Here is a 12,348-nt window from a genome sequence, read left to right on the forward strand (position 1 = left end):
GTTCTCTATCCTCCCAGGTGGTTCTTCCATTCTCTTAGTTGAGAGAGGTGACTGATTGACCTCTCTGTGAGAACTACATACTGTAGCCAGTGTAATACTACTATATAACAATGTAATACTACGATATAACAATCAAAATCTACTATATAACAATGTAATTAGACTATATAAGCATTAGCAAACTGTTAATTGAAAACACCTTTAATGATGTCAACCAACTTTCCCTCCTCCAGATGGCCACTCACAGTTAGGTGGTAAGTTAAAACGTTCAATCACTCCACACCCATTTATCCCACCCAATTCACTTAATCAGCTTTAAAGAGATTATATGGTTTTTGTTTAGTCTAGTATGTCTTGTTTTGGGTCCAGAGGGTCAATATATAGTTTTTACAAATCTAATCTTTAATGTGAATCACTGTTTTCTGTTGTGAGTCCCTCGTTAATCAGCACAGTTTTTCCACACTGTAAGCTTATTATATAAATCATTCTCTAGCATCTCTTTAAATAATAGCCTTCTGGCTCTTTTTGACACGGTGAGGGTTTGTGCTTTCTATTGTGAAGTATCTTTCTAACCTGTCCATTCTCTATCCTCAGTGTGTGGTACTGCGTCTCTCAACACCAAGATCGTGGGGGGTCAAGATGCCCCTGAGGGGAGCTGGCCCTGGCAGGCTAGTCTCCATAACTCTAATAACGCTCATTTCTGTGGAGGCTCCCTCATCAACAAACAGTGGGTGCTCACTGCCGCTCATTGCTTCAGCAGGTGAGTGGTCAAAGGATGCCATACTCGTATGCCAAAAATTGTAATGATGAGGTGGGTGCAGGATGAAGGAATCACAGCAGGCAGCGGTTGGCACAACTAAGGACTCTTAACAGACAGAAACCTGACATGAAAGCCACAGGAAGAAACCGCCTTTGACCGCCTGTGCTAAGCAAAACAGAAGCCCCACAGGGAGAAAGCTGCTCAAAACCGGTGTGTATACTGTAGACCGGACTGACACCAGGTTCTACACAGAACCACCGTCTAGAGCAGCTCACAACTCCCTGTGCAAGGCAGACAAAATAACAAACCAGGAACACACACTTACAAAGAACTGACAACGGCTGTGTTCGAAATGGCATACTACTCATACTAGATATGATGTAGTTTTGAGTATGCGAGTGCGTTCACACTGTACAGTATACGAAATTTGAGTATGCGAGAAATCTAGTATGTATACTAGATTTTGCAGAATCTTTGAGTATGCCATGACTGAACACTACTGAGGTACTAAATCCCCAAAATGCATTGCGTGTCTCTTCAGTCTCGTCAAACTGCGTCATACAGCTGTTGTTTACATTGTCCAATAGCCTGGAGACCGAAAGCTCGCAATAAACATATTTTTTTGCACAGATGCTGCTTTTTTGCACTCTATTTGATACTCTTCAGCTGCAGCACCCCAGCTAAGTCTGATCACGGATGAGCGGTTGTATTTTCACTATATTGGGAATTTACATGGTGAAATGCATTCTTAGACATGACTACATCGTGATTACAAAGATGCCACTTGAAATCCATGAAATCCAATCTAAGCAACGTAATGTAGCTAGCGAACAGAAGTGGGAAAAAAACGTCAGATCAGATATATAAATGGGTTATTTTGATAAACTGGACACATTTTGGGAATATATGGTTACTTTCTTGCCTGAAAACATATTCAAATTTCATAAAATGACACGTTAACACTTGTAGAGCCAAAATTACAGCTTTTAGCCAATGGAGGTTTAAAATGGAGGATTTAAAATCCCCGCTCCCGGCCGGTGCCAAATGCATTCTGGGATGCAGTATGCAGTATGCATGTGTGTTGATATGTGCAATAACACTATGTGCAATATGACAACCCTAGTCGTCTATCTGTACAGTATAGTATAGTGGATAGTGTACATAGCCTTTATTTATGTAAACCAGCTCCTTCCCTTCTTGTGTGTTTTTTTTTTAAAGTTTTTTTTTCTTCTTTCCTAACACCAGGGGAGCCACCCCTCCTAAATTTCGTTGTTTGGTACCTGTACTGTAGCAATGACAATAAAGACCATTCATTCATTCAAACGGTCGGCTGGTATTATACTTATTATGAATCTAGTAGGCAGTATGCAGTATATACTCATTGAGTATGCTAGTATGCAGTATGCTAGTATACCATTTCGAACACAGCCAAAGAGATCACCCAGTAGGGAGTGCTGGGAAGTGAAGACATAAATAGACAGGTGCCAAACACACACAGGTGACATGCATCAAGTCCATAATGAGGAGAGGAACAGAGGGAGTAATAATGTCCCAGGACCACCAGGGGCCGCCAGAGGGAGGTACCAAGGAGCTGCCAAGGAAATGGTGACTCCAACTGTAACAAATAATATAACCTGATTGGTATTATCCATTACCAATTCTTCAACGATTTGACACACATGTTTTTACTGTAGTTTCTAAAAGAATGCTGATTGTGGTTGGAGCAGGTTTTCAAGTTGGGCCAAGAAAGCCTCTCAAGTAGTTCCAGTTCACAGTCAGGAAGGTGAAACGTAATGATACAACTAGTGATGTTTCAAGAGTGATACTGTAGATGGGATATGTTCAATGGTATGGATCATGGATGGCATATATAGCATTTAAATTCAGATGGTCCTAAAAACATGTCCAAAACACACATCAAATTCAGCTATTTCAATGGTGTTATCTTCTCGAGAGGAAGTTTGCTTTAAAAAATGTTTTTACATTAAAGCAACTTTACCATGTAATGTTTTATTTCTCAGAATGGAACTTTTGCTTTGAGGCTTTTTCTTTTCCAAATTAATTTGATGATTATTAGTATTACTGCCAGCCACCCAAAGGTGGAAAATATATAAATATATTTTTGACATAGAATAAGTAGTCCAGTAATCTTACTGAATACATTTCTTGAAATTCTACACTATTCAGGGTGGGGTAGATTCCCAGGTATCTTACATATTGGATCACTGGAATCTTTAGTGGGAGAGACAGCTCCTGTGTTGTATTGTTAAGTGGTTATAGCACTGATTTACCCCAGTTGATCTTGTAGCCTCTCTCTCTCTATTAGAATGTCATATTTTTCTATCTGTTATGAGTTACTATAGTTCATTGGACCCAGATGCAGAGCAAAACAAAGGAGACGTAGGCAAGTTGTTGAATCAAAAATAAAGTCACTCTTTTACTAGAGGAATATTCAGGATCACAGAACAACCGAAACACTCAGGGTGTGTTCTGACTAGAACATTTGCTTCACTTGGAATCAGAGTTTTGGATAAAATTAGCTTTGCTCTGCGTCGTTTGGAGCTGTGAGAACGTGCATTCGAAGTCACTCCCAGAGCAAACAACCGACACATGCTCCGCCCGAAAAGGGTGGTTTTGCTCCGATTAGAAACGATGCATGCAACACTTCGCTTTTCGTGAGAACGCTGCTCGAGGCTGTCCATAGGAAAACAACAGCGCATGTGTGTTGATCTGGATAAGAGCGGGACGAACGGGCAGATCTGCCTAGCAAGCCGAGTAATTTGCAGGTGGTGAAGATCTATTTCCCGCTCATGCTCGTATTGATCTTGATTTGCCATTATCTGGCACCAAAAACCAAAAAGAAGCGCCAGTAGGGTTAACGCCATACGTTGTTGTGGGTCCATCATTCGTGTCTCTGTTGAATTCCCTCTAAATGTTTCTGACCAAACAACTACTACGTCTGTTGCTTCGATTGCGTGCTTTGATTGCTTCGATGACGTATGTTACTTCATTTACATAAAGGGCTGTGAGAACGCAAGTCAGAGAAATCATTAATGCAACAATGTTGCATAAATCTCATCCACTTGCTCCGGGTCATGATTCAGATTTTCATGTGAGAAAATCAAATCATGTCAAATCATGTCAACACCATGAAGGTAGAATGCCCCTTCCCCGGCTGCGACTTCGAGACCAGAGACGTGTCCGAAGCACTCGCCATCGTCTTGCTGACAAACCATGGACATTTCCATCGAGGTGCGGCGGTTCAGACCCCAGCTCCCCGAGGCCCGAGGATGGAGCGGCCTAGGGTTGACACCGGCATCTCAACGGAGGAGTGGAACGTGTTCGTCCGGCGGTGGGAGGTCTTCCGGGCGGGGGCGGGCATTGGAGCGGCCCAGGCCCCGTTCCAGCTGTTTCAGTGCGCGGGGATCGAACTTGGAGACAGCCTGTTGAAAGCGGACCCGGACGTCACCTCTGGGACTCTAGAGGAACTACTTGCTGCTATGCGCTTGCTGGCCGTTGTCCCGGTCGCCACATGCGTCCTGCGCACAGAGCTGCTTCAGCTGCGCCAGGAACGCGATGAGACATTCCGCGCCTTTACTGCCAGAGTGCGTGGGAAGGCGGAGACGTGCTCTTACGTGGCTGTCTGCGAGTGTGGCAAGAGTGTGAGCTACACTGATCACATCATCCGCGATGTCCTTGTTAATGGGATCTACGACCCGGACATACGCCGCGAGGCGTTAGGGACGCCTGACATTCTTCTGAAGCCCGTTAATGATGTGGTCGCGCTCGTCGAGGGCAAGGAGATGGCTCGTAACGCCCTTCCATCATCCGCCCTGTCGGCTGTCTCCTCATTCCAGCGCTTGAGGAAGGACCCACAGCCAAGCCCACAGCGGAGCCCCTCCTTGGCCCCGAGTCCAGCTGATGTGGCAAAACGAGCCGTGTGCCCAGGGTGTCAGAATACGTTCCATGTCTTTACAGAGGGGTCTCGCGGATGGAACATCAGGCCTCACCAGCTCTGTGTCGACTGCTTCAAGGCCCGTCGACGCAAGCGGCGGCTGCCACCATTTGACGGTCAGCAGGCTACCATGGGATCCGAGGTGTGGTTGCGGACGCCGTCTAACGGTCAGCAGGCCGCCCTGGAGTCGGAGCCAATCTCCCAGCTCTCGGTCATTCAGTCTGAGGCGCGCCCAGATCGACACTACGGGAACCATCGTCGGCGCCGCACAACGGCACCACTCAGACTCGAGCACCATATCTTCTCCAAGGGCGAATGGAGGCGGGCCAGGCTGAGGGAACACCCCCGGGCACTGATCTCCGTCTCGATTGACAATCCGGTGGGTCAGGGGGGCGGCGCCAGCTGTCGGCCCTCGGGGAACATGGTGGAGGTGTCCGCCATCGCAGACACAGGTGCGCAGTCGGACATTTGGTCGTTAGAGGAGTACCTGTCCTGCGGATTCTCGCGTGACGACCTGCGCCCTGTTAGCCTCAGCCTCTCGGCTGCAAATCGCTCCCCCATAGCCATTGATGGCGCATTCTTTGCTACAATCTCGGCGGTCTCCAACGGCGGCGAGGTGTCGTCCTGCCGCTCAATGGTGTATGTGAGCAGCTCGGTCCGGGGAATGTACCTCTCCTATGAGTCGCTGCTCAACCTCAGCCTCCTGCCTAAGGACTTCCCAACAGGTGGTGCGGGGCGACCCAGGGACACGCACGATCCTGCCCCCCCTTCCTCGCCGGATCGGCCCTTGTCTGTTAATGCATTGAAGTCCGCCAACGGCGGCTGCAACGGCCCGAGCGACCCCCATGACGCCAGGTGCTCGTGTCCACAGCGTGCAGTCCCTCCGTCACGCCCCGCGGCGCTGCCATTCTCTTGCGAGCCTGAGAACAATAGCCGGATGAAGGGGTGGTTGATTGAGAGGTATGCCTCATCTACATTTAACACGTGCCCCCATCGGGCATTGCCTTGCATGGAGGGGCCGCCCGTCGAGATGCATGTGGACCCTGCTGCCGCGCCGAAAGCGTGCCACACCGCAGCCGGTGTGCCTCTCCACTGGCAGCAGAAGGTCCACGACGACCTTCTCCGGGACGAGGCCCTTGGTGTCATCGAGCGTGTGCCGTACGGCGAACCGGTTACATGGTGCCACCGGATGGTGGTTACCCGGAAGCACGACGGGTCCCCCCGCAGGACCGTGGACCTTTCCCCTCTCAATAAGTTCTGCCAGCGTGAGACGTTCGCCACTGAGTCCCCATTCCACCTCGCACGTCGTGTCCCGAAGGGCACCTGGAAGACAGTCACGGACGCTTGGAATGGTTATCACAGTGTGCCACTGCGCGAGTCTGACCGTCATCTGACAACTTTCATCACTCCCTTTGGCCGGTGGCGTTACACCAGGGCACCACAGGGTTTCCTCTCGTCGGGTGATGGCTACAACCGCCGTTTTGACGCCATCCTCTCAGACTTTGAACGCAAGGAACGGTGTGTGGATGACACGGTCCACTACGACACCGACTTGGAGCAGCACTGGTGGAGGACCATCGATTTCCTGACACGTGTCGGGCGGTCAGGCGTCGTGTTGAACCCGGGCAAGTTTCAGTTTGCGCAGAGGAGCGTGGACTTCGCTGGCTTCAGGGTGTCGGACGCTACCATCGAGCCACTTCCCAAATACCTGGACGCCATCCGGGACTTCCCCAGCCCGGTCTCCACGACAGATATCAGAAGCTGGTTCGGCCTTGTCAATCAAGTGACTAACTACGCCCAGTTGCGCGATACTATGGCTCCTTTCAAGCCCTTCCTCAGCCCACGCTGCAAGTTCGCATGGTCAACCGAGCTGGAGGAGGCCTTCTAGGCGTCTAAGCATGCCATAATTGGGGCCATTCGCGAAGGTGTAGAGATCTTTGACATGCAGAAGCGCACCTGCCTCCGCCCCGACTGGTCCTGGCGAGGCATTGGCTACTTCCTTCTCCAACAGCATTGCAGCTGTGCCTCGGGCGTGCCGGATTGCTGCCCGGGAGGTTGGAGAATCACACTCGCTGGGTCTCGCTTCCTGTCCTCCGCGGAGCAGCGTTATGCGGCTATCGAAGGGGAGGCCCTGGCCGTGGCCTGGGGTCTGGAGCAGGCACGATACTTCACGCAGGGATGCGACGATCTCGTCGTGGTCACCGACCACAAGCCCCTGGTGAAGATCTTCGGGGACCCACACTCGACGAGATCACAAACTCACGCTTGTTCAGGCTCAAACAGCGTACCCTCCCATGGCGTTTCGAGATTGTTTACCTCCCTGGCGTGAGCAACCATGCCGCTGACGCTGCCTCAAGGCACCCTTCCCCCTCGGGCTCGGCTAGCGGCCTCTCCCTGGAACCGCCAGGCGTGCCTGACACTGTCGAGTTGGCACTCATGGCTTCCATCTGCATCGATGCTCAGGAGCTCGGCGCCGTCTCCTGGCCCCTCCTCGCGCAAGAGACAGCGGCTGACGCATGCCTCGGCCGCCTGCTGGACATGATTGAGCACAGGGACGGAGTGGACGCGCATGACCCTGCCGTGGTGAGTTTGTCGCCGGTCTGTGACTCCATCTATGCGCAGGACGGGGTCTTGCTGTATCAGGATCGCGTCGTGATTCCCCTATCCCTCCGCGAGAGAGTCCTTCGACACCTTCATGCTGCCCACCAGGGGGTTTCGGCGATGGAGCAGCACGCCCGGGCCATAGTCTACTGGCCTGGGATGTCTGGGGATATCCGCACTGTCAGGACCGGGTGCGCGGACTGCAACCGCAATGCTCCATCACAGGCAGCTACGTCCCCTCTGTCATCTCCGCCACCGTCCACCCCGTTCGAGGCAGTGTTTGCTGACTTCTTTGATTACGGGGGCCGCCACTACCTGGTCGTCGGGGATCGGCTCTCAGGCTGGGTGGAGGTCCTGGGCGCTGCGGCCGGGACTGATGCTGGAGGCGCAGCTGGCCTTGTTCGCCACCTCCGCTCATTCTTTCGGACCTTTGGGGTGCCTGAGGAGCTTTCAAGCGATGGCGGCCCGGAATTTATGGCAAGCCACACTCAGGACTTCCTCCGCCTATGGCAGATCAGGCATCGTGTGTCCTCCGTCAGTTTCCCACAGTCTAACGGGAGAGCGGAGGTCGCTGTTAAGACTGCGAAGCGGCTTCTGATGTCCAACAGTGGCCCGGCGGGCAGTCTCGACCAGGATCGCTTCTTGCGCGCGATGATACAGTTGCGTAATACACCCGACCCAGACTGCAACCTCTCACCAGCACAGATCATTTTCGGTCACCCCCTTCGAGGTTCGCTCTCCTTCGTTAACAGGCTGGAGAAGTTTTCGAACCCGCATATCCGTCCTCTCTGGCGTCAGGCATGGGCTGTGAAGGAGGATGCCCTTCGTACGCGGATGTCCCGTACCACCGAGTCTCTGGGGGTTCATTCAAGACCACTTCGCCCTCTGGCACTCGGTGAGAGGGTGTTTATCCAGAATCAGCAGGGCCCGAGCCCCAATAAGTGGGACAGGTCTGGGGTGGTGGTGGAGTCGCTTGGCCACGATCAGTATCGGGTGAGAGTTGATGGCTCAGGACGCCTGACGTTGCGCAACCGGCGGTTCCTCCGTGGCTACACGCCAGTCGCCCCATGTACCCAGCGGCTGCCGTCGCCGCCTCCCCTGCCTCCTCCCTCCCTGGACTATCTGCCCCTAGCTACCCCCTCTGGTCCAGTGGTGCCCCAGGGTGACGCCCGGCTGGGGACGGATGGGCCCCGTGTTGCTGTTCTGGGCCCCTCTCTGCTAGGGCCTTCAGGCGGGGCGTCGTCTCTCCCCGCGCCCCTAGTTCCCGCTGGTGTGGCTCCCGCTACACCTCTTCCTGCGCCGTCGCCACTGCGGCCCGCCCGGCCGGCCCGTGCTAGGAGGCCACCTAAGCGATATGAAGCTGAGTCTGGCCAATGGATTTGAGCCCGTGGACCCACGTGGATTCGTGGCTCCCCGGTCTGGGGGGGATGCAGGGTGGAGTGTACTCCCGACCGCTAGGGGGCGATAGTATCGGGTTATGTGTTTAGTACTCTCTGTTAAGAGGTTAGAGTTAGGAGAAGTTGTGGCGGCCATTGTGGATGCCAGGTGGTCCGAGGATTCACGGTGTTTCTCCTCTCTCGTTAGGACGTGTTTGCCTGTTATACGGTGTTGACATGAAGAAGACTCCTTTGTCTAAATAAATATTATAAACAGACATTGAGGAGTCTTCTTCAATAATAAAGAGCACAAGGCCAATACAAACAACAGTTCTCAGCATAAATCAATCTCAGCACTTAACTTCCAACTGGGTAAGGCAGTGTTTTTCAACCACTGTGCCCGTGAGAGATCATCAGATGTGCCATGGGAAATTATCAAATTCCACTTACCGTATTGACCCGAATATAAGACAGGTTTTTTTCCCCGGAAAAAAGTCTGAAAAAGTTGCATCGTCTTATATTCGCGCCCTAGACTTTTACACGTCAATATTAATTCACAACAACGTATGGCACCAAAAGACTGTTCCCCACGCGAGCCACCCTGTTTCGCCCTCTCACACACACCCCTGTGACGGGTGCCTGGAGAGATGGAGACACACTCACACACACACACCCGCGGAGAGACACCGCAGAGACACACTCGGACCAGCTCGAAAAAAGTGGCTCAAGTGGTTGGTCAAGTTAACAAACAACAGAGGAGGAGTTACGATGCCAATTTTAAGACCATGGTGGTCAATGAAGCAGAGGCATCAAACAACTGTCGAGGAGCCAAGAAATATGATATGACAGAGTGTAATGTTAGAAGTTGACGAGCCCAAAAAGATCGGCTTAAGAATGGTAACAGTCAGAGAAAAGCGTATCGCCGTCCGCAAAGCGGCCTCTTCTAGGTGATTGACAGGAGGGTGTGTATGTGACTGAAAAACCTAACGATTGTATGTCCATACCCCAAGATGATAAAAACAACCTACATTGTTTCATTCATTCATTAAGACGATTGCCAGACGCATTGATGACATGTCTGCAGACATCGAACATTTTGTTTTGGAGAAGATACGTGGCAGTGGGCAGTTTGCTTTGCAACTTGAGTCTTGGCTCAACTCTTGGCCAATGCACTCTTTGTGGATGGAGACACAATCACTTCTTTTTTGCAAGACATTGCATAAAAAGAACAACAGGGGAGGACTTCAGTGGGACAGCTGCGTAAGTGTCTGCACTGATGGAGCAGCAGCTATATTGCCGAGACTTTACCAGCAGAGATAGCTGTTGTTCGTATGGTAAACTTTAGTATTTGCGTTGTATAAGTATACAATATTATTAAAGCATAATTTGATTCATTCTATTTGACCATTCCTGCACTGAATCAGCACAAACTCAACATTTATTAGCACATGGTGATAAGATTAGATTAGATTAGATTAGAGTCAGATTATCAATATTAGATTAGACCTTTGCATGTAAACTGCCATTCTTATAAAATGTTCTACAACGATAACTGGTACTTTGTGCCAGGAAGAGTGATTGACAGTACAGTCAGGTCACAGAGGGACCACCCTGAAGAGGACCCCAACAACAGAAAACCATTGCTGAAAAAACTATTAAATTGTACAGTGTCGGAAAACATGAACAAGTGGATCACAGCACAACAAAGTAATGAATGGGAGCCTACAGTTGGGGATGTTTGGAGTTAGAGCATTACTACAACAGAATGTGGTTAAATCTCCTTTCCCTTCATTCTCAGCTCCAGCACATCTGGTTTCATCGTCTACCTGGGTCGGCAGACCCAGGGGAACCTGAACCCCAATGAGGTGTCCCGAACAGTTTCCCAGGTCATCCGCCATCCCAGCTACAACAGTGACACCAGCGACAACGACATCGCTCTGCTGCAACTCTCCTCGGCCGTTGACTTCACAGACTACATCCGGCCCGTGTGCCTGTCTGCAGCTGGCAGCACCTACTACTCTGGCACAGTGACCTGGGTCACAGGTTGGGGCGATATCAATTCTGGAGGTGAGCTCTGGTGGTACTGATTTGTTCATGCTTCACTCATTTAGTGCTGAGGGTGAATAAAGTCACCCATATTGTTAACATTCTGGAGTGCCATGGGTAAATGTATTCACCAAAAATTCATAAATTACTGTATGATGCTTCATTTTGTAGCCAATCAAAGTATGGTTGCTAGGTTAATACCACATAAAACGCTTGAGTGGTGAGTGTTCTGGAATTTGTGGTGCGTGAGTGAGTTAAAGACAGCCTCCACCTGCCTCCACTACTTACTCCTATAGATCTGACTGTATTGGACATTTACAGCATAGAGGTCATATGGTCAATATTCCAACTAGCCTATCAGAAGGCTAGGTGGAGCCATGTGTCATGGTCATTACACCTATCCAATATTCTCACATCTACAGAGATGGCTAGGAGCTTGAGACCGATTGAGAATTCAGATACACAAATAAACACTGCATGTATTTATCCTTTTATAAAACATTACGAGCAACCATGTCAGAAAAGCTGACCTATCTCTCATTGGATAACTGTGTCTCTCCTCAGTATCCCTGCCCTCTCCCCAGACCCTACAGGAAGTGGATGTGCCAGTAGTGGGGAACAGGAAGTGTAACTGCCTCTACGGCGTGGGCAGCATCACAGACAACATGCTCTGTGCTGGTCTACTGGAGGGAGGAAAGGACTCCTGTCAGGTGAATCTATGCATCTGGTCACTAAGTCCACCTGCTTTACTTTACATTGTCATATTAGCACTCCTATTTGTTGTTGTTTTATATAGTGTAATAATTGATACTTTCACTTAGTTACCACATTGTTTCTAAGTGAATTCTAGACAATAAGTGTTCACCATCTCTTTACGACAGGTGAAACTAGGTCTTCTACGATTGTATTGTGACTTTGTGTTGTTCATCCTCCTGAAAAGGAAGTGATCAAAATCAAACATTGAAATGAATCACAAACTGAAAGCATGAGAACCTCTCCTGTTCATTGATCCTGCGGTTGAATCTAGGATAACATGTTCCATGTGTCGTTACAGGGAGACTCAGGGGGACCGATAGTGAGCAAACAGGGTCAGGTGTGGGTCCAGGCTGGTGTTGTGAGCTTTGGTCGAGGCTGTGCCCAAGCCAACTTCCCTGGTGTCTATGCCAGAGTGTCCCAGTACCAGACTTGGATCAACAGCCAGATCAGCAGTGACCAGCCTGGCTTCATCACCTTTACTTCCAGTGGGATCAACAGTGACCTCAGTGTCACCTGTACTGGTCTGACAGCACTGGACAGTGGGACCACTCATCTCTTCTCCTTCTCTCTCACCCTCCTCCTTTCTCTCTCCCCCCTTCTCCTCTCTCTCTGTCTCTTCTCATAGGGGGGACACTACATGTAGATACTAAATCTGTTTACACCAATAGCAACTGAAAGGCACTGTAATACGTATATAACATATAGACCCTACATATTAGACCCTAATAACATATATATGTTTACATATACTTCATCAAATCCAAAAAATAAAATTTTATTTTCATACATATATACAGTTGTAATTGACAGTTGACAGTTGTAATTGACACAGTGAAATGTTTTGGGATCTTGCT

At 49.9% G+C, this 12,348-nt stretch overlaps 1 protein-coding gene across 1 annotated transcript; it reads left to right on the plus strand.

The window, feature by feature from the left end:
- Positions 1-587: 587 nt before the first annotated feature.
- LOC308150165 (serine protease 27-like) lies at positions 588-12,119 on the plus strand (the record flags this gene model as incomplete). The annotated part of the gene is made up of 4 exons (XM_080523024.1): positions 588-760; positions 10,491-10,759; positions 11,303-11,448; positions 11,793-12,119. Coding segments are annotated over 4 exons (915 nt in total), but the record flags the coding sequence as incomplete, so codon positions are not given.
- Positions 12,120-12,348: the final 229 nt, after the last annotated feature.

Source organism: Nansenia antarctica (assembly GCF_963989245.1).
Source record: "Nansenia antarctica genome assembly, chromosome: 2".
In the NCBI taxonomy this organism is placed as follows: domain Eukaryota; kingdom Metazoa; phylum Chordata; class Actinopteri; order Argentiniformes; family Microstomatidae; genus Nansenia; species Nansenia antarctica.